Source organism: Sparus aurata, chromosome 2 (genome assembly GCF_900880675.1).
Source record: "Sparus aurata chromosome 2, fSpaAur1.1, whole genome shotgun sequence".
NCBI lineage: Eukaryota > Metazoa > Chordata > Actinopteri > Spariformes > Sparidae > Sparus > Sparus aurata.
In genome coordinates this window covers 10,505,804-10,529,302 of record NC_044188.1, presented here as the reverse complement: position 1 = coordinate 10,529,302, position 23,499 = coordinate 10,505,804, and the positions used below count along the sequence as shown (strand labels likewise).

The 23,499-nt window shown below is 40.8% G+C and overlaps 1 protein-coding gene across 1 annotated transcript; it reads right to left on the bottom strand.

Moving 5' to 3' along the window:
• Positions 1 to 19,313: 19,313 nt before the first annotated feature.
• socs9 (suppressor of cytokine signaling 9) lies at positions 19,314 to 23,466 on the bottom strand. Its single transcript, XM_030441394.1, has 2 exons — positions 23,311 to 23,466; positions 19,314 to 21,408 (listed from the first exon to the last, which is right to left on the bottom strand). The coding sequence occupies exon 2, from the start codon at positions 21,241 to 21,243 to the stop codon at positions 19,549 to 19,551; it is 1,695 nt and encodes a 564-aa protein (XP_030297254.1). The 5' UTR covers positions 21,244 to 21,408; positions 23,311 to 23,466; the 3' UTR covers positions 19,314 to 19,548.
• Positions 23,467 to 23,499: the final 33 nt, after the last annotated feature.

Below are 23,499 nucleotides of genomic sequence, written 5' to 3'. Positions count from 1 at the left end.
TGTATAAAGCCAAACATAAGTTGTGCAGCAAGATTACCGAAATAGGATGTGGAAATTCACTTCTAATAAAACAAGGGGATGTGAAGGTTAAATGCAGGCACTCCCCTCCATCCTCTCTGTTTCTAATTACTGGGTAAGAGTGTGAGAGAGCGGCGCTCCTGATTGCAGCTGCCTGGTGACTGCAGCAGAAACCAAATCTTCTCTTCTGTCTATTATAATGAAAGTGACCAGACCCTCGGGCGCTCTGTCAGTGTTACTGTTGGGAGAATTGGACTCGGCAACTGCTTCTAAGTTTAACCCAGTCTTTGTGATGCATTAAACACCGCCTTGATTCCTAAGATCATAACCAAAGATAGCCATAAGGGTTGTATTGTCATGTTGACAACGTGTGAACGTGCAGGGGTTGCACTCGTGCACATCATGACACATGTAATAAACAGACAAGATCATTAATTAAAACTCGATTTTAATGAGACTGTCACTGCCTCCTGGCTAACAGCCTACGCAATGATGTACTGCATAATAGTTACATACCATTATTATTGGAAACTGTTGTCTAATAAAGCATAATGGTTCTGGGTTTGTCACAACAGTGTGCGGTGTCCAATTTGTGTCCAATTCAGAATTTGCTGGTTACTTTAATTGACACGCCATCAACTTATAATGAAGTTTAAAGCTAGATATGAACAGAACATACATTTTGAAAAATGTCTTTGATCATTTCATCTAAAACAAAATGTATTTTCATAGCATCACGGCAAAGCAGCTTAACGTTCAAGCAGCCTCACATAATGTCCTCTATTGAATGATGCACATTTGCCATTAAAGGATTGGATTTCAAAGGCAGCTGCAAATCAAAAGCTCGCACATACAGAAAATGAAACCGCTGTGTTAAAAATTAATCTTATCAGATGAACTGAGGGCTGGCAGAATGCATTCCAAAGTTTTTCAATAGATGTTAATCAATTTGTGACTCCTCAAATTGTCGTCACGAGGAAGGCAAGTTGGGGTTACTGCGACACCCCCCCCCCCCCCCCCCACACACACACACACACACACACACACACACACACATTTAAAAAGATTCTCAATTCTCCTTACATAAGCAGCGTCTATCTGTATACCGTGGGGAATTTCCCCTTGTGCTTTGAATTGTTTCTTGAAAACACATTATCGCACTCTTCAGCTTCACTCTTTTTTCTGTTCTTCATTTGATTTTCTTTTTTACATTTTAATCATTCAACGTTAATTAAAACAATTTCAAAATGTATGCAGCAGTATCGAAAAGATTTTTAATTAAACATTTTTTTGTGAAACTTTACATCTCTGGCTTTTTTTTCTTCTAATTATGCAGTTAGGACCTACCTCCTGTCAACAATAAATCATTCAAGCCCCACGAACAATTAAAGGCAAGCTGCTCCCACCAGCAGCCACAGCCTCAGTGTAAAAGTAGATGAAATTTGTGGAAGAAGTGGTGAATTTGCATAACAGGTAAGGTTAAAAATATATCTAAGCAGGTGTAAAACAGTTAAAGGTATGAAGGAAATGTGCACAAACTACAGCCAGGCATTAAGTGTCACTGAATATTAATTTTACCTTCCAGCTTAATTACCTCCTCCCCTGCTAACCTGGTAGACGTATGTGGGATAAAAGGTAGACACCCTGCAAAAAAACAGTAGGTCCCATCCTGTATCTGCAACATAACAGATAATCATTCAAACATTTCTCTCTATGGAGCCCTTCTAATCCAATCCACCAGATAACAGTGTTGTTGGGACACTACAACATGCAAATTCCACACAAAAGAGGTCAGAGATAAGCACCAAACCTGCCTCGAGGCAGCTAAATATTGAGTCACTCTGCCACTATCCCATTAACTGTTACCGTTTATCTGAAAACACCCTGCCCCCGTAATTATCTGTAGTTTGGCACTTAAACAGGAAAAAGCACAGCATCCAGTTCTCACTTGGACAGCCAATTAGGATGTAGGTATAAGCTAAAGATACACTAAGTGATATTTTCCATAATAACGCTGGATCTAGTAACTGTGAGTTATGTGAAAGGTCGCTCCTGGGTTTCTGAGCCACACCTGTACAATCTAATGCAATCCAATTATCTGGCAAAATGGTCTGCTTTTGCTTTTACAGTTCCCTTCATGTATTCAGTTTTTTTGACACTCTCAACAAGGTGTTAATTCCTTTGTATGTTCTTGCATTGATGTCTCAGTCAGCAACAGTGTATTTTGTTCTGGTCTGCATTAGAGCTGTCCCAAACGATTATTTTTCAAACGATTAATCTAGCGATAATTTTTTCGATTAGTCGACTAATCTAACGATTAATTTAACATTACATGACCAAACAAAAGTAACGTAGTAGCTGTAACTGTCGTTGGTAACTTATATGAGGAAAAAAATACCGCAGTTGTAGGCGGAGCAGCGTCTGTCCTCCCACCTGTCCTACCAACTCTTAGTCACATTTTTGCCCGAAAAACAGCATCTGTCACCGGCAAAAACCTTTAACTAACTCAAGTGGTTGTGTTGATAGAAATCACTGTGATGGTCAGCCCTCCCGACCGAGACTTCAGTGAACTTTCCCCCAGAAAACAGCCTCCGTCCCCGCAAGTGACAGAGTCACGCAGCGACAGGTTTACTGATGGCGATTATGTAATAATGCAATTTAGTGTGGAAAACGTAACTCTTTCATCTTCCAGGATGTTTAGGGGGCCAGGTTCTCCATCACTACACATTATAAAAGGTCCGCGGGTTTAGATTGACAGGGGAGATGCCTGGGAAACACCCCGACGTCATCATCATGACATGTACCGTCACATCTCTTTAGGAGCGGCAGCGCAGCTTTCTGTGTGAATTACATGGCGGTTCGTCTTTATTCCAGCGCTGCTTCGCTCTGTGTGAATGACCAACGGCGGAGAATGTCGACGCGTCGTCCCAGCCCTAGTCTGCATTATATTCAGATGTGTTTCTGATGTTCTGCCGCCTTCGTGTATATCAACAACCGGGATAAACAATTATTTTCAAATAAATGTCTGCACACCTGAATATGTGACAGGTGCGTTGGAGCACGGTTCAACTTGATGAGTGTCTCACTTACCGCTGAAATAATTTATTAACACAATGTTTCTGTCTGTTCTACGTTCATCGGGGGTCATCAGTCAGCAAATATCATCTATGGTATTTTGATGCCCAGATACCTGATGATGAAAGTCTGAGGATGTGTCTGATGAGGACGGCCTGTTAACTATGACCTCAATAATAAACACATAATTATATTTACACACTAAAAACTAACTTTGTGAAGACAATTCTAAGTGCTGTATCGTAGGCAACTGGACGTGTTTCAGTTTCTTGAAGACGTTTCACCTCTCACCCAAGAGGCTTCTTCAGTTCGGAAATTACCATGATCTGGATGAAGAATACAGTGGAGTTATTGTATCACAATATACAGGTTGACATAATAATGTAGCACCCCACTGTAGCTTCCAGCCTCTGTTAGTACACTGTTTTGTTTCTGGGTGGACAGAACAAAAATAATGCCACCTGGAATAAATCTATCTAATCTATAAATCTATTCTTTTGTGCTATCAGGAGCTGATAGCACAAAAGCTAATTGTCTGCTATCATTAAATGTTAAAAATGTTTATAACACTTGTAGATGCAATAAAACCTTAAAACACAAAGACTGTAACCAATTCTAATGCACTTCAGCAGTGGATTACTACTATAGAATATACAACAATGATACTTAAACAAGGTCACCCTCTGTCCCAGTTAGAACAATAATGCAGGATGGTCTGCCGCTCTTTTCGCAATGGACAACCACATCATATGTCACTCTTATCTCATGAACCGAGATCAGAGAATAAACTAATGCTCCGATATCCGACATAATTCCACACGACTCGTTTAATTCAGCCAACAACCGGCTTTCAGCTTTGATATTCCAAAGTGAACAAAACCTCGCTCTTTGCCTCTCTCTCTCACACTCACACTCACACACACACAAAAGTCCAATAAATCAATTGGCTGTTTGTTTTTTCTGTCTGCGCTGTCAAATAAATTGAGTAGGGCCAGGTAATGCCACTAAAAATCAATATCACCGTATTAATAAAAATATCTTTTTGATGTCACATTGCAGCGTGATGTATGAAAACATCACAAAATTATTCAGCTTCAAACTGATTTTCTGTTTATGTCCTATGCAACCATATTGCACTGTGATGTATTACATTAACTGAAAAAACTTTTCTCTTTCCTCCTTTGTGTCAGACATCTCGTTGATATACAACGTTCACCCCAGACTCCATCAACGCTCACACCGACACACTGCGCAGCTGAATCTTCCTGACGAACACACCCGCCTTGTTATCTGCTGCCATTCTCGCTTGTCTTAGCAATATCTCAACATACACTTTCAGATGTATGGCCCTTTGCTTGTCCCACATCATTTGAACACAACATGACTACAAAGCCGACTCTAATAAGGAGTGGTACTTTCATGTTTCAGTGAATCCGTTGTTTCACCCTTAAAAATCAAAGCTAACTAGTGAGAACTCCCCCCGTCGCCTAATTTTGAGCTCACAAATGAATACATCTGTCCTGACTCACAGCACTGATTTGATATTTGAACACAAATGGAGGTCTTCTGGCTGCCTTGTCAAACATAAGAAAAACAGCTTCAGCACATCATTTCTTGGCAGCTGTTTGAAGATACTAGCGAGACACACAATGCGCTGACTTTGCTTTAATTCCTGGCTGGAGGGCAGGATGCCCAGCGTACTGCGTGGAGCAGTGTGTCTCACTGTGGTTTGAAAGAACATGCAAATTCATTTCCAGTTCTTTAAGCCGGTAAGGGATTTCTCAGTCCGGTTTATGTTTGAAATCAAATCTCTCAATGTGGATTTTTAATAATAAACGTATCGGTACATTTTCTCTCAGGTTGCCACTGAACACACAAGACCTTCTTTATTCTTTCCCGCTGTTCCTCTAGTTTATTTCCATCAGGACTGTGGTTTTTTTACATAAACTCACTTTCATCACTCAAGTTTGTAATTACTCATTATATTTTAGTTTATTTGTTTGTTTCTCGCCTCTCTGACCCCAAAATAAATACAGCTAAGCCCGCTATCCTACATTTGGGTACAGCTGACTGCCGTAAGGAGAAATCCTTGGACAAAGTTGTGTGCTTTTATTAGAGAGGCAATTCAACATGCAAAAATAATGGAAATGAAGAAGTCTTGCACTCCATACTTAAACATCAGAGAGCACAGACCTCTGCCAAGGCTGATAGTCCACTCTTCTCTGATATGCAAAACTGCAAGCGCAACCTTCATGGTCAATATTATTGTTTGTTCTCATGAAGCGTAAAGTTCTGGCATTTCTCCTTAAAGGAGACCTATTACGCTTTTTGTTTTTCTTTTTTTTCCTTCAGTGTTTTACAAGTAAACGATCTTGAGAGTTAAAAAGCCCACAACAAACTAAGCTTCCCTCTCCTACAGCCCCTGAAACACCTCATCAGTAGTCCAGACTTAACTTCCCTAACTTCTTGACATCACACTACATCACCATGTCACATATTTACAAATTTCTGCCTAGTGGCATGCAAGAATTAATAATAGCACAGCTGTTCAGTTGTTAGTTGTTATGGCTCAGGCATGTGTGAGCTGACCAATCAGAGCAGACCGGGTATTCAGGAGGGAGCCTTAAAAAAGACAGGACTTCCCACTGTACTTACGTGCTTTGACCTCATACATTACCACTTTTGCGGTGCCTAAAATCTTACATGTTGAACGATGTTTTTTAATCTGCGCCATTATCCCCACCACCTTTCATCACAAAGTGATGCCCTCACACCTGGGTGTCGTGTTTCCATCACTGCTGATCCATGCTGAAGCCAATACATACCTGTGACTATACTGCAAAGTCAAAAGCCAGACGTCAGTAGGTGTAAGTGGGTTTTTGTCCAGTGTGGAAGGATTATTACTGTGGAAAGAGACACATTTTTCAGTTTTCTTTGAAAAGTGAAACATCTTAGTCTGGCATACCAGACATTAGAGGTTGAGTTATTAATACAAAAATGTTTTTTTATTTTCATTCAGCAGACACAGAAAAGCTAGCACTACAAGCTACAGCAAAGTTGCACTGTGGGACTCAAATTCATCATAGTTCAATAAAAGTTCAAATCAAGTGCAATGAATCACCTTCGACAAACAGCTGATGTTAACCCCACATTCTACAATTTAGTATTTAAACATGTGTGGTAGTCTTTTAATTTGCTCATAGTCACACTAATGTTGAAGCCAGTGGGCTAAAATGGATTTGATCATTTGTTTGAAAAATAGCCTCTACCCAGTAAAATCTCACAGAGACACACAGAAACATACAGCACTTTGTGGTGTCTCTGAGCTGAAGAAGATATTCACACATGGTGACGGACTGACCGCTTTGACAAATAGGCATTCTCTGAACAGGTGAAGATGAAGAGCAGATAGTGACAGTCATGCTACACCTCACCTAGTCAAATCCATAATAGCTTACATAATTGAACAATTCTCTTCTTTGTTCACCTAATGGGTAAAACAACAATAGCACATAATTTGTGCCAGGAACAATGGTTGCCACTGGTCCTGCCTGACCATAGGAGCAAGAAATTGGCAGCTGGCTTGGACTCGCCATGTGCCAGAGACATGTCACCATGCCAGGCCATAAATGTGATCAAATCTGCCTTTCTGTGCTTTGCCACACCTACTCTGCAGAACCACTGTACAATTGATCTGTCCCCACCCTTCCTGGCATTGACTAATGTGCAATTCCCAAAATTATGTCATGCCAAGGAATCACAAATTGCTGCATTGCAGCTGCTGCCTCCCACAAATAAGTTATTATTTCTAGTTTCCACATCTGTACAAAGTATGCAGAAACTTATACAGAAAGCCGATATAAAATAAGAATAAATATAGGGCCATTTACTTACTATAGCGTACATGTTATTCTGTTCTAATTATTACTTTTGGGAGTATTTCATTCTTGCTAAAATCTCTGGTTCCTCAACAAAACACAATTCCAGTTCAGCTTCTCACCCTAACAGCATGTCCTCGCTGTACATTTCCGTGACAACCACAACATCAATGCTCTTCTCCAGTATTCAAAGCAGTCACTTAATTCACTTTAAGGTCACCTTATGACTTACCTAGTGACCAAAAATGGCCCTGAATTCCCTCTAACACAGAAAAAGAGTAAACGAGCCATTATGTCGCATCAGCCAAGTCTGTGCTGAACTGTGATACTTTGAATCTGAAGCACAGACCACCAATAAAACCAAAGAGAAAGAGGCAGTAAAACACCTGTAAAACATTTGCTCTATCTGCAGGCAAACAGCCTATTTAGTGTTTCTACAATTGACTTAAAACCCTGCTCTGAAACTTAACACTAGCCGTCAATTTTTAGTGAGGCCATACTGTGAGGACGTCAGAAAAGATATGAAGAAAAGATGCTGGGTTGTCACAACTCCCCTGCTTCAACATAAAGATTCAAAGATTTATATGACCTATTTTGGTAGCCTTTAATGTATTCATTTATCCTTTATGTCACCAGGGAGACAAACAATTTCACATGTCGGAAAACAAATGATACGTTAAAGAAAAGCAAAGGAAATAGCAAAGGAAAGACAAGAGGCGTACAGGCCGTACCAGCAATAAGGTTAGAATGTGACACTGCCCTGACCCGTCACTACACATGTTAGACATAATTGGGAAAAAACGACTTTTGAAGCAACCTCTTTGAAAAATTCAACAACTCTAAACTTCATTTAGATTTATTGCCAGATTGCCTGGCTGTCTGTGAATCATCAAGAGTGTGCAATTCGGTTAAAACATGGCTGACAGACTCTGACTAGAAATGATCAAATTGATTAAATTAACCGAATCCTGTGGACTCCACGCCAGCTTCCAATTAAATATTACACGGAATGAGAATACTCCTAAAATATAAATCATACCATGGCTTGTCCCGGGCACACATGCTGCAAATGATATGCCGCAACGCTATAAGCCTTGCATGTACTGTGAGACCAATGTTATTGCTCCATCTGTAATTCCAAGATTAACAAGGACCGATGTTAAACCTCTCTCCCACAGAGCTCCATTTTGTGAAATAGTCCGTCTTCACAGCTCATGGCCTTTTATATTGTTTTTATTTTAACGACCTTCAAACTTCTATTGCATTCTTCAGTTTCCATCCTGAATATTATGCTGCAGTACTTGCGTGGCCACACACACACACAACCATTATGTCATTTTGTTTTCCATTTGCTCTATGCAGCTAGTTTCTTCTTTTGATAATACTTGTTTAACAGCTGGTTGGTATTTTGATGGTCGATCAATGACAATTTTTGCCCAATTTATGTTTACAGCATCGACTTGAAATTCAGAGGTAATATTTCTACTGAAGGTAAACTCAGCAACTGTATATGCCAAAACATTTTGAGCACTTGTTACCAAAGATGAAAAAAAAAATCATTTTTACAGCATTCAGCATTTTTCTGCCAGCAGCCCCTACACATCCACCAACTTTCTCCTCAGGACTGTGTGGGCGTGTACAGACTGGGGTTGATTGTCATCTCCCTCACTTCTCTATTGAGACTGTCGAACCTGTTAGGGACAAGACAGCTTCCATCATTATAGCTGTTGTTTGTCCATGGAGAGTGGTGACATGGCGCAGTTCCAGTCCTAATTTCACAAAGGTTTCACCTAATCAGCTGGGATAATTGTCAACACCTGTGTGGGTTTGAATGATCAGAAGGTGCTATGACTTAAGATGACAGTAATGGCTAGAATTACCTTTCAATGGGCTTTTTTTCACAGCAGACATTTTGATTTGTCATCTGTAGGAGAAGCACAGGTGTTATTAATGACGTAACGATGATGGCTCTGGTCAATATTCATGGACTGCAATAAGCCAGCAGTTTGACAGCATGCACAATAGCAGGACCCCAAAACCAAAACAGCCAAATGGAACACAAACATTATTAATGTTGTTATTCACACCTGTGTTTTTCTCAAAATGTCTTCAGCTGAAAGGTCTATATAGACATAAAACCCCAGAATCGTCCTAGCTTTCCAGCAGGATGGATTAATACACCTTGGGATACATAATATTGGATTTTTGCCAATATCTGACATGCTGACTCCGACTCATTTTGGCCGATTGCTGATGCAGATTTATGTCTTCTATCTAATGGCAGAGAAACATAAAGTCTCTCCTGCTGAGGAATTAACATATCATTATGCCCTACTGTTATCATGATGGCCCCACTGGCAGATGCAGACATATAAAGCTTTTCAAAATGTACACATGCACTGAGCAAAATAAGAAAACTGCTTAATCAACGGTTAAGGTTATGTGCACAATTTAGGGGCTGTTTACACACATGTTTTTTTGCTTAAAGCGGTAGACTTTTGTTGCGTTTTGCCTGTTCGCTCACATAATAATGGCGTTTTCGCCTGAAAACGCAAAGTTTTGAAACCAGGTTCCAGACTGTACTCTTTTGAAATCTTCTGACACGGCCCCGCTTAGTACGTCTATTGTGATTTCAGCCGAACAGCCGTGCGCGAATTGAAGGGCAACAAGAACAGTTGCGGACTATCAGGCTTTGTTCCTGCTGCTGACTCTGCTGAGTGTAATAACGCTCCTCCAGCAAAGTGTAGATTTGCCGCACCATTACTGTGATGGTCCACAACTCTGTAACAGAGGGAGTGAATGTTTGTTGAACAGCTGTTTGGCATTTTGGTGGTTGGTCAAAGACAAACCAGGTTCCAGAATGTAATCTTCTCAGAAAGCGTTTGTGTGCAGGCATGTTATTCTGTAGCTGTACCGCCTCCCACTGGCCTGGCATGCACACTACCGCATTTCCCGTTCATGGATGTGTGCACGATAATCATTTTCACAACGTTGAATGCAGTTTTTTTTAAACACAATGGGAAAACTTTTCCATTCATAGGAAAACTGTAAAACGGGGCCTTAAGCATCATCTTATCAGTTTGTCATAGAGGCAGAAATTATCATATTAGGGGCCAATGCTGATATTTTGGATTTTAAAGCCGTTATCAGCCGATACTGTTGATGTGCTGATATAGAACATAAACTAATTCAAAGGTGGGATGGGTTACAAGATGTGTTCAATTTAGATAGTTCCAACAAAAGAGCTTAACTTTGGGTGTTCGTGGCTTGCCTTGTAGACAGATTTTTAATCTCAAATTATCAAGGTAATGTATTTGTCATCACACAACAGAGGTTTGCATAATTACATAGAACATATACACAGTTATGTATATGCACATATAAATACACTGCATCTACATTACTGTTTGCTGGAAACTATCAAGTTTTGGTGCACAGGGGACAATGAATGAGTGGTTTTAGACACAATGCCAGGTTCCTGCTGGTTTTCATTATAGATATACACTATTTTCACACCTGCTATGCCAAGTGAATGTAATTAACTGGAAAGGCTTGGAAAACATAGGGTGACTTTGCAGTTTGCAAACTTATGGTGAGCAGTTTCAGTGTAGAAGAAGACGAGGTAAGAAAGACTAAAATCAAAATCCCATGTTTACAGAGCCGATTTCTCTTCAGTGACACTGAAAGTGGTTGTGTCTGCCACTGTGCCTCCTAAATCAGCTTGCTGTGCATGCTGGGATGTTGTACTGTTCTTTTTTTCCAGGTTTGATTGGGTGAGCTCCAGACACAGTATATCAACTGGCACACAGATGTGTACGGAACTCCAGGCCACTATGTGACATGCGTGGTGCACAAATACATCAATCACTGACAGAAAAAACAAAGTGACATGCCAGACATGTCAGCTATTAGGCCCCAATATTGTTAAATCTAGTGTGCAACACTTTGCTTTGAGGCAGAGTGCATTATTAGACCCTCCCTTCTCGCCTGCAGTTGGTCAAGCTTATTCCCTGAGATGTGTCGCTCTCATGCGTCACTCATGATGAGGCGCCTAGCAGAATGGTGCCTACTTTGAGGTAATAACTATCCCTAAGGCTACCACAGGCACTGAAGAGGCAGACAGTTAAATTAAGCATTTAAAAGCACTGCAGTCTTGCCGTGAGTGTTTTTACCTTATGTAGACGGTGCATCTTGTGCATATTTGGATGGCGGTGCAGCTCTGAATACGATCACAGAGCTTAATTTAACACATTTTCTGATCATTTTTTAAACCAGTCTGGTAAACAAACATATACATAAACTGTTAGCTAAATGACTTTCTGGCAGGCACACACAGCAAAAGTATAAAAGCAGATATCCTGTCAACAACTAAAACTAATTCAAAACAAAAATCCATAACCCAGACAAACCAAACACCATCCAAATGTGACTACGCTCACAAATCAATAACCACAAGTGTAATAGCGATCAACAAACCCAACCAAGCAGCTGCAGATGCCAGATTTTTTAAAATTACTTTGTCCTTTGAATTCCTCACAGATTTTGCCAAAGCAGGTCAGGGGGATCTGAGCGGGCTACTGTTCATCTCACCATGCAACTAGCACACCTTCTTCACTGTCTCATTATATAAATTGTCCATTATGTGTGCTGCGCAGCTTTTGGAAAGCATTAGTGTTGTCTCCTTGTATTCTCCATGGAGCAAGGCTATAAAAGTGTGGCATTTATGTGACAGCCCAGTCCATTATACCTCAGGGATGAGCAAACTTAGCAACTGCTACTCAAACCCAGGGGAGAATCTCTTTTGTCCTCTGTCACATCTAGCTGGTACACATTTCTGAGCCTGAGTGCTATGGAGCGTTAGCTGTCCACCATAACAGCCTCGCCATGTTTTGGGGTAGCAACAGGTTCAGTTGAGAGTCTTGACACTTCCCATGTCCCTTGAAACAAAAAAGAAAACATTTAAATTTGGTCTCGTGTCAGTCTGTGCCCCTCTCTCTCACGTACCGAGCTACTTCTACATGTGCTTCCTCAGCATTGCTAATTGGCTAGCAGTGAGTTCAAGTCCAATTAGCTGACGTTAGCAGAGAGCCCAAAACGCACTTTTAAAACCCAAGCAGAGCGTTTTATAACACGTACCGTGTGTTAGGAAGACACTGAAGACACCTTAAAGGGTTTCCCGTCGAGTTGGTACAAGAGGAATATTCCCTTGGATGAGCAGTAAAAGCTTTGGAGGTGTTTTGCCAAACGAAGATGGCTGCCGGAAGTGTCCTTCCTTTCTCATCTTGAAAACTCAAGTGTTTTATTTTTACATTTTTATTATTTTATTATTATTTGTTATAACTTAACCATTTAGTTGTATCGTGTATCTACTTTTTAATTATCTATGTATAACAATGTCCTCATATTTTCCTTGTATCATACAAAATGAGCAACACAACAGCCACAACTGCACAGGAAACAACACGGGGAAACTGAAACTGAAACTAATTTCCTAGAAATTCCTCATTACATCCTTGGTTTTTTTTTTTTTTCAAAGTTGGCCATGTGTATTTTTGAGAAAAACAATAGCTATTTGATTCTATTGTAATCATTAATGCCGGATCTCCATTGAAGAAAAGTGATAACATGAAATTATGAGGCTATAATGGACTGATGCAGTACATGCTACAGCAAATTGGTAAAGACAGGTGTCAATGGCACCGGCCATGATGGTAATGTGTTTTTGATATTTAATTTTTGTTTGCACATACTTCAGGTATATGTGTATTGTCAAATGATAAACCAAGCCAGTACAACATTGCAGTCACAGGTACAGGTCATACAGTGTCAAAAATTACATATTGCTTAAGAAAACAGTCAGAAATGCCAAATGACGCAGTAATCTTTGAAGATATATGAAAAAAAAAGTAACACATTTGTACCAAGTCAACTTCCTGAAGGTCTCGGTCTCATCTCGCAATCAGCCACATTTTACCTGGTCTTGTCTCGGTCTCAGACAAAGAGGACTCATTACTTTTACATTGAGACTATCAAGAACGTTCAAGGATATCGGTCGATGAATAAATGTTCTATGATGGTTTCAATGGGAAGAGTCAGATGCAAAAACCTGACGCTTGCTCAAAAAATGTAATTGTGTGAGGTGGATGGTAAAACTGCGTGTTTAATAAAAATGGTTTAATCGTTTTCTGCTCCTACGTGTTTGTATTTCTCAGATTTTGCTATGCATCATTGCATTGTGGGAATTGCATTCATCCGGTCTTGGTATTGTCTCGGCATTGATAAACTCTGGTCTGAGTCATGACTTGGTCCCAGTTTACGTGATCTTGACAACAACACTGCTGGAAAATAATGAAGCCACCATCAGTGTTAGAAACCCATATGCTTAACTACTATAACAAGTCAAAATTTCTCCCATGAAAAAAGGCTTATAGTGAGCTAAAAAACCTTCAATAAGTACATGTAAGTACAACTACATGAGTATTGATACATTTATGAATTATAAAGTTCCATCAAACCTGTCACTATCCATTATTGTGCTATATTTTGAGAATCTTACAGCTATACCATCTTTTGTCTCTACTGGTGTAGTGTAACCATTCGATAAATGGGATGGGGAAAACAAAGACTCACTAGAAATGTATGATGTATGTTTAATTACAATAATGAGACTAAAGAAAAGAAAATACACAACTCAACAAGGTCACCAAAAAAAAGAAGGGCATGTTAGAAAACTCAATTATTTTAAGCATAACACAGTAGACTCGGAGCAGCGCTTTTGCAAGACAAGTGTTGTGCACAATGGTAACAGAGCTGATAAGTAATGCATTGTGTTATTTTACTGAGAGCACGTATAATTTAGGTGTTGTGCTCCACCAACATGTTTCCCTGCAAATTAAATGTGTCCACTCTGTAACAGAATGTTAAAAGGATTGAAAATGAATGCCTGGAAATATCACTGGGTCCAAAAGGTGCCCGTTGTGAGGGATGACTCTTACGCTAACTAGCTGGCAAGGTCTACACACAGTCCCTTTCTCATTTGTACTTTTTCATTGTAACACCCTGGTCAATGCAACTGTTGTGCAACAGCATAATTAGTCACAGGGAGCCGGAGTTATGCAATTGAATTTATCATGTATGCAATAATACATTTTCCTGTACCTTTTATCAATGATGCATGGGCCTATTTAGCAGTCATCAGGAAGGCTTATTATAATTAATAATTCTTCTCAAAACAAACAATGGTTATCTATAATTAAATCTGTGTTATCTGCAGCTCGATTACAGTCCGTTTGTACAAGCACATTCGAATGCACATTACAACATTTTGATGTCAAATTACAGGATGTGATATGTTAATGTGCAAGGCATCGTATACATCATCATCTGTCCGCGGTATATCCCTGCATTATTTCCAAGCTGTTTGGTTAATGACTTTATGGGCTAAAGCCGAGGATATGGGCTGTTGTGTGTCATTTACTCTGCAATCCCATCAATCTGTGTTGTATCCAGTGGCTTAGTTGTAACATGCCCACCAACCCCATTATTCCATCAACAACCTGTCAGTGTAGACGAGAGTGAAAAACCACGGCAGCAAGAGATTGCGAAGGAAGAACACAGGCAGCTCCAAATTAAAATACTGATGTTTTTCTGTGGCAAAAGGCCTCGTATGAGATCCTACATGCCGGAGAGAATGGGTACATTTGGATTTTAAATTGGAGGGAAAGGAAATATTGCACTGTCAAAGGCTTGCTTCCAGGGAAACAAACATCAAACGTAAGCGTGTCACTGCGTGACAATGTACCTCCTAAGGGGGGAATTGTGAGACTTTTAAGAACTGAAACTTTAAGAACTCGGGAATTACTTGGTTTTGACAAGAAGTGCCCCGTTTGAAAAGGTGTGACTCGAAAAAAGGGCAAGAATGCTCCTTTTTATGATCAAGGTTGAAATGCAGCTGGATTCACTTGCTGACCAAAAATAGCTCTCTCTTTCTCTCTCTCTCTCTCTCTCAGCTGCAGTGTCTCTGCCGTCACAGGAATGTATTCCCACTCTCTGAATGGATAAAAAGAATCATGTCTGGCTGTATGCATCTTGCAAGAATTTGAAATCAGTTTGATACACCCTCCCCTGAATTAATGGCCTAGATACATACTGCATCTAATTGTGGGGTTCACAATCTATATGGGTCTACATGCAGCAGCTCAAAGCATAGACCTGCAAAGGGGCTCAGCCGCTGCATGTGCACTTAAGCCTGTGCCCTTTTAGGGCATGTGTGAGATTATGACTGGCAGATTATTTGGGAAAGTAATTGTCCCCAGGTGTTCTAAACATTCCAAGCTTATTCTCCACCCCCATGGTGCTCAACTGTAGAGATTAGGCTCAGAGGAAAATCTCCTCCCTCAATGGAAAGAAGGGAAAAAGAGGTCCAAACAGGCACAAACACACTAAGTATGTGTAGCCAATCAGCTTTCTCCTTTGCTTGAGCATGCTGTCCCTCCGGGCCCGATGATCCAGGCAAAGAAAAGTCCTTCCCCCCCCCCCCCCCCCTCAGGACCTGTAATACCTGCATGATGAGCGCCACGGTGCTGCCAACTGCAGCAGCCACACTCTCAACACACCACACACGGCGAACACACAGGCCTGAGAGCAGCCAGTGTGAAACACTCTGAAGCTCTTTACAGCCACCTGCTGTGCTTGATGTAACACAGCATTTTTTTTTTTGCACTGATGGAAACACTGTTTTACATGATATTAATCTGTAAGGTGCAGCTTTGTTCAAATGAGAACACAGCCAACATGTGCATTAATTAGTTTTATAATTGGATATCGAAATCAGAAGCACTTTGTTTTCCAAGTCTGCATGTAATGTCTGGCAATTCCCTGCTCAGAGCTATGTAATGTAAGACTAGGGAAAGGGTTGAGTTATCACTAGTTTAAGCGTGCCAAGTAGTGATTAATCTACGATGCTGTCTGTGGTGCTGAGGCAGCAGACAGATTTGTGTTTGCACCTTTTTCTTTCAGTCTCACTCCACTGTCAATTCTGTCTCAGCTTTATAAGATTATTTGAATTAAACAGTATAAATGCTCAACTCTTACCATATTGTAGCCTGTAGAGTAGTCTCACCTTCATGATTAAAGTGAGTAGCACCGTGTACTCATGGATGAGGTAGAGGATCAGAGACACACGGCTGCCGGAGTTGTAAAAAAATATCCAGAAGTCGTACTTGAGTAAAAGTTAAGCTTTAAAATATTACTTTGGCAAAAATGAAAGTCTCCCATATGTATATTACTTAAGCAAAATTCTTAGTATAGTTGAAGTATGATTCATTTGTTATATTTTACATGTATATACAGCACACTGTATATTATGGGTCAACTGATTATCAAATCCTACATTCAGCTGTTTAAGATTATCCAAATATAAATCCGACTGCAAGAACACACAACTTTGGCTCTGATGTGGCGTTCAATCCGCAAATTAAATAACAAACTAAAGTTATGAAGTAAATGCAGTGAGTAACGAGTAGCAGAAAATGGAAACACTCCAGTAAATTAGAAGTACCTTTAAAATTGTACAAGTACTGTACTGAAGTAAATATACTTAAGTATTCCTATAATACGATGATCATTCAATAGCGTACATGCAAAAGGTTTAGAGGAGACGGGACTACAATAACAATAGATTTTTGCTGAGAGAGGACAGAGGGACGCTGCTTCTTAAATTAAAAATCAGCAAATCACTGACCGGTCAAACGGCCTAAATATCCATTCATTCATTCATTCATTCATTCATTCATTCATTCTTCCTCTTCTTTATAATTGGAGTCATGTATTGAGTAGTATACTTGCTTGTAAACAGATTTGGTGCATGTTCCGTTGACCTGCTATGCTCTAAGACTGTTACACCAGCAATTGATTTGATTGATTGACTGAAGTCTACAAGTGGAAGAAATAATTACTATCAAATTATACCTTCCTGTAAATTAGACGCACACCAGCTCATTTTCTAATAAATGATGGGGAACGATGGGCTCCGTAAACTCTTAAACTGCGGTCCAGACACAAAAACACGGTGCTGCTAGATTTTATCCTCGAGGAATACCAGAATGCAGAGCAATGTATTGTGTTATAAAACACAAGACAAAAGCCTTGAGCTGCCAAAGGGCTGAAATTGCTCAAGCGGAGGGTTCAGAGAGTGCCCCACACTTTTAGTATGCATGACAGGAGAAATGTCTTCCAACACAGCAAGTCTCAGTTTATGGCTCCGTTCTTATAGTGACTTAATGAAGTATACAAAGGTCAAAGGTTCTGACTTTGCATTTTGAAGGCAGACTTTGATGCTGCCTCGGCACAGCTATTTAAATTACAGCAGCTTCATTAGTGGATGAGTGCTTGTCATGGATGATTTGCATCCCGCATATCAAATCGCCCATCTCAAGGAGAAAAACACCCTCGCAGTGGTGCAGGGCTTGATCCGGGATCCATTCTCCATGCTATTACCATTAACACTGGACGGTTGTCTTTTGTGATTATTACTTAATGTATACAACAATTAGCAGGATGGTCTCTCTCTCTCGTACGTTTTCATTAACACAGAATGCTTTTCACACACATCGGCAAATGACTCCACCACACAGGAAAATATGGCAATTAATCTCTCAGCAAAGTCCTAGACAATCTGGTAAATGGAATCTGTCTAGCATGAAACGCTTTTTACTCTTTTTTGTGGCACATTTATTCTCATTTGTACATTCAAACATGTAACGTGTCCTCAATTTTAAAGATTTACAGTACTTTACTTTTTTTCCTGTTTACAATATCAAGAAATATCATTATTCTGTAGATGTTTTGGTCTTTGGTATAAAATAAAATGCTCATCTCATCTTAATGCTTGTTCTACGTGAACAGATACAACCAAATAATTTGCTACAATCTATTGGTGGGACTGGACTCTTCACATATATTTATAAGTGAATTTTCTTTTTATATTTTGTTGATTTTACAATATCAGTAAGTTAACAATGCAAACTCAGAACACTGTTTGAAACTAAAAAGGTGGCAGGGTTTGGCAAATATAAACAAAATAAAACAGTATGAAATTGTGTTGTCCTTTAAGGTCAGCTTGTTTATTCAGTCATGAAAACAAAGCGTTAGTTTAGTTTGTTTAAGCATTAAAAAGAAAATCAGTCAGTGAAGATTTTTCCCTTCTGATTAAAGTTTCTTCCACCAAATCTACATAGAGCACCTTTAAGCATTTCCCCTGCAGGTACGGTATCAGAGCTTTACTTCTCAAGCGTTCTACATTTTGGGCTAGGACTGATCCCTCTTTGCAGAGCCTGCAGATTTTAGTCTCTGTTACTGAATTAATACCAGGCTCAAGAAAAATGCTCAGAACACTTTCCTCCCCACATCATTCTTTTTGTTAATTAAGATCCATCAGTGCTAATTCACCATGCTAATTTTGTCATTGAACTACTGGAATGGAAGATTAGTGTGTAGACACCCCGCCACTTAAAATATGCACAGCAGGAAGTGTAGCAACAAGATGTCTTTTTTTTCCTCTAAGGATCTGGGTCTCTACACCAGAATTAGAAACCAAGTGCAAAAACCTAAAAAAAAAAAAAAAAAAAAAAAAGCAAGACTATACCTCTGGACAAAGGATGACTAAATTTAGAGCTACAACGCAACAATTTTTCTTAGAAAAATATGGTGCATGAAAGTCTGGCCTTCATCATTTGCATTCTGATAATACAGCTGCTTCACCTGCTGCTGACAAGGTCACCAAGGCTACATTTGATCCTTTACTTCAGAACTAATGAAGGCTGCTGGCACTGGCTGCATGCATGTTAATCTCATAGGAGAAAGCCCAGATGGTTACATGATGTAAGCTGAAAACAAAGCAGCTGAATGATACAGAATCTCAGAATGAGACATTCATTCACTGCAAGTTGTGCAACATCTTTCCTTACAATTAGACCAAACTAATGGGCGGATGCAATCGTGATTTCAACGTGTGAAACAAGTCTATTCTAGGTCACGCCATCTCCTTTTTTAATAAAAACAGGTATAAACGTGTGCACCCACCTCTCACCCCTTATAGTCAATACTGGGCTCAATGTGGGAAACAATAATTAATGCTGCTGCCGTGCAAAACTTCTACACCTCAGTAACAAGTAGGAACCTTGCCAGTGTGTGTTCCACCTTCTCAGCACGTGACTGATGAACAACTCGATTATAATCATCTCGATTCTCACTAGGACACTTACCCCCATCGTCTGATAATTAAGCTGATTTAGTCACACTTGAAAACACATGACGTGTGAGGGGAGTGATCTGAACAACACATCTAAATAAGTTTGTTTAATTTGAGCATAGAGAACTTTGAGTGTACAAGATCAGTGAGATTACATAGTGTCTCAGTGTAGTTTAGTACAATTGCTAAAACATGTACAGCAGGAGTAAAATAAATAAGTACAGTGTAGTGGAGGTTAATACAGCCAGTTAGAGTGTTTGGTTCAGTCCAGGGACTTGTATTAAAATCTATTTAATAGTGACTTTTAGATAATCTTGCTGATGGCCTTCATTCCCACCAGGTGTCCATTCGCCGTACACGTACTCTCTGCTTATAGTGGTATTCTTTCAGGTGCTTTTTCAAAGCATTTGGAATGGGAAGCATGTTAATGCCATCATAGGTGGTGCAGCTGCTGATGGCCGCTCTGCAAATGTGTTGCAGAGAAAACGGTTGTGTGCGGTGAATGGGGTTGGACAGCAGGGGCTCGAAGAACATGCAAGAGTTGGGGTCCTTGTAGTGCTCTAGTAGTCCCGTAACAGTGGGAGCGTGGAAGACACTGGGGTCGTGCACGTCAAAGCTGAAGTTGTGGTTCCACTGTTCAATGCGTGCGTGTAGCGAGCGGCCGTAGCGGCGGAAGCTCACGGAGAAGAGGTAGTCTTCCTGGGCAGAGTCACGCAGGAGGAACGTGCCTTCGGGCTTCCCCTCCAGCAGAGTCTCTGCCTCGTAGCGGTCCATGACCCCCCAGTAGCACGGAAGGTTGGTGATCTGCAGCAGGTCTGGGACTAAACAGTGAATGTAATCGATCTGAGTGTGAATGCGGTAGCCGTCGTGAGAGTTTTGATGCTCAGTCTGAGGAAGGGCAGCCCTAGAGGGCATGCTGGTCGCTGTCACCTCTGGGTCAACCAGTGGATCAGGAATAGTATCACAAGCAAGGACAGAGGCAGAGGCAGAGACAGAGGCAGAGGCAGAAGCAGAGGCGGAGGCAGAGGCGGAGGCTGAGGCTGAGGCTGAGGCCACCACCTCATCCAGGGTGTCCAAACAGCTCTGTAGTAGGAGCTGGTGCTGCTGCTGTCTTTGGAGAAGAATCTGTTGTTGCTGATGAACTGAGGCTCTGTCAGCGCCGGATAACTCATTCATACCATGAGCCAGTTTAGGGCCGTGCTTGTAAAGGGGGTTAATTTGGGCCGTCACCTCAAACGTGTGGATCTCTGCATTGGGTGGTGGCTCAACACCTTGTTCGATGCTGATGCGCCTGCGCTCTCGCAACCTGTCATCTACGTCCTCCACCACAGTAGCCATGACTGAAGTAGGGGGACTGCACACTACTGCAGAATCAATCATGGGTGGCTGGTTAATGGGCGCCGTGTGCTGTTTAATGAGATACCACTTCTGAGCCAGCTCGGACCCTACAGGGAAAGGGCAGTCATCCAACATCAACTCGCTGAGATGGATTTTGCGCCTTGAGGAGGCACAAGCAGATGATGATGATGAAAGAGCCTGGGGAGTTGGTGCTGGTGCTGCTGTGGTGAGTGTTTTTATTGGGAAACACTGCCCCATTGCATCTTGGATTTTTTGCCGGAGGGTGCGGCTGCCGCTTGAGCTTCTACCCTCACCTTCACTGGGTGCAGATAACTCTGTAGCAGAACTAACTGTTCCCAGTCCTGGTCTGGCTGTTACCCGTTCTTGTCCTAGTAATGAGGCAGCTACTTCTAAACCCTGCCATCTCCAACTCTCCTTCAGAGGCGAGGGGGAAGACTGGTCCCTGTTCTCTAGGTCACTCAACAGCTCACCATACTCAAAGCCGTCACTGACCGGCCTCTCGACTGCTGGTTCGTGGGAAGTGAGGCATTTTTTCTTCCCCTTTCCACCTTTCCGCCCACTGCCTGCATCTCGCCTCTCCTCCGATCGGCTCTGTCTCACCTTGGGACGGGCCCCTCTCTCTCGATCTTTCCCTCGGTTCCCTGACTCCTTTGGTAATGACATGATGGATTACGCGTGAAACAACAACAGTAGCACCACTTCAGGGAGTTGCTGAGGGATGACTTGTAACTGCAGTTAGCTATTAGTGAGAAGTCTTCCATCCACATCGCTTGTTCACGACTTCAACATCATTGTTCATTCATCGCAGCCACCGAAAGTGTAAACAACCTGCAAGACAAAACAAGAGTGCTGCTTAAAACCTGTTATAACCCTCTGCGATAACATCACCCAGGTGCTAGTTTACTGGATACACTAATGGTGGGTGTCACAATCGGATAAGATATGGATTTCTCTAATCCAAACCTTTGTTCAAATCTGTGAATGTGTCACAATACTTTTAATAATTAACCTGGCCTTTATTATGAGGAAGGCTTCTCCATCCAAAACACACATAGGGCCTTACCTCATTTCTATTCCTATTTGAAATTTGTTTTTATGTTTCAATGGACTATCCCTTTTATTTTAGTAATACCATGATAATACTGCAACAGCACAAAAACAAAAATACTGTGATAATGATAAATTAAAGGTCACATCACCCGCCACGAGCATACACCAACGCAAACTAGCAGATTGGTGTTGCTCTAAATTCTACCTTCATCACGATCACAACATTCAATTTGGTTGACACTGTTTCAGAGCAGTGTCGATTTAAGAGCTCCGACTGATGATTGTTCTCATTATCATATAATCGGTCGTCTATTTTCTTGATTAATACATTTATCTTTCTAAGTCCATAATGTAATCAAAAAATGCCCGAAAAATATCCGGTTTAAAATTAACAGATAATGAGGGGGGACAAGAAAAGATTCACATTTGAAAAGTGGGGCCCAATTCATTTTCTGACATTTTTGCTTATAAACAGCTGCAAACTCATGATGTGCTTCCCTTATTGTTTCAGCTATAGTTGATTACACTTGAAAGTCATTTTGTAAGCTGTTCTTTTGGTTTTTGATTTGTGTGACGTTAAAGTTTGGAGGCATTTCTAATGTTTTGAAGATACTTTGAGTGTCTATAAGATGATAAAAACTCATCTAGGTGAGGAACCTTTTTAATTTAAGCTCTATTAAGGGAGTAAAGGACGCAAACAACACGGCAAGTACAGGTCAGGCCTGATTAATGACATCACTGGGTTTCTTCTGTGGCCTCTGGCTCCAGGAGAAAGCTGCCTTGTGTGCTGAGAAAAGTTCTCCAGGCCTGAATGTTAGCTCATCCAAACTTTTAGCAAAGTTTTTACTCAGGTCCATTCTAACTCACTGTGACTCAATAACGTTGCACCTTGCTTTTGCTCGGACAACACACCTGATAAACTGTCTGTATTTGCTTAACACAAATAATGTTTACCAGAGAAAAGAGGGCTGGGTATCTTAAACCATCCACCTCTTCTGAAAGTATCAATAGCTAGCTGTAATGCTCTTCGCACAGCTTCCCTATGATCTGGAGCATCTTTTAACTTGACACAAGCTATGTCATCCATGATTTTATAATTCGTGTGACCGGGAGCCAGTGACAAACTCGTCAAGAGCTACTATACAACAGTTAGCGTTTCCCAGCTAGTTAGCTAGCAGTTTTGAGAGCGGTTAAAAAGTAAGTTGACAGAGAACTACAGATCTGATCCGCTGAAGTTTCCTCTATTTTAACCCAGTTCTTATGTCAACCCGGTATCATCTGTTCGTCTTGAAAAAGATCCAAGAACCCTCACTCTCAGGGATTAGGCTCTATCTTTTCTCAAATCACGTCAACTATTATCGAAGAAAAGTGGATGGTCTAACAGAAGAACTTTCTCCCACTAACGTTACAGTTTAAGCTAACGTTAGCTTGCGTTTAATTTCAGCAAGATGTCAAATTCATAAAATATCTCGACCTTCTACGGTGAAAACTATCAAGCGATACCATTAACATTGGCTAGCAATGTAAAATCGTTAGCAAGCAGCTGTTTATGGTCGGCAGGCTAAGTTAGCAGCGCGGCTAGCTAGCTATATGCTATATTGGATACTCTTTACTGTTAGAGGAAAGGTTAAGTTGTATATATGACATCGTATGTCTATCTTTCTCAGCCGTAACACGTACCTAAGCAGTTGTTATGAAGTTTCTCGACGAAAGAGCTCCTGCTTCTTCTTAGACAAACTAATGACGCTAACAAAAAGGCGGCTAGCTCGTATTAGCTTGAATAATGAAGCTGAGACCGTGCAACCCGGAAGTAAAACGTAATTGGGAGTAATTTCTTCGGTATCAGCGCAACATAAAAGGATGTGTGCA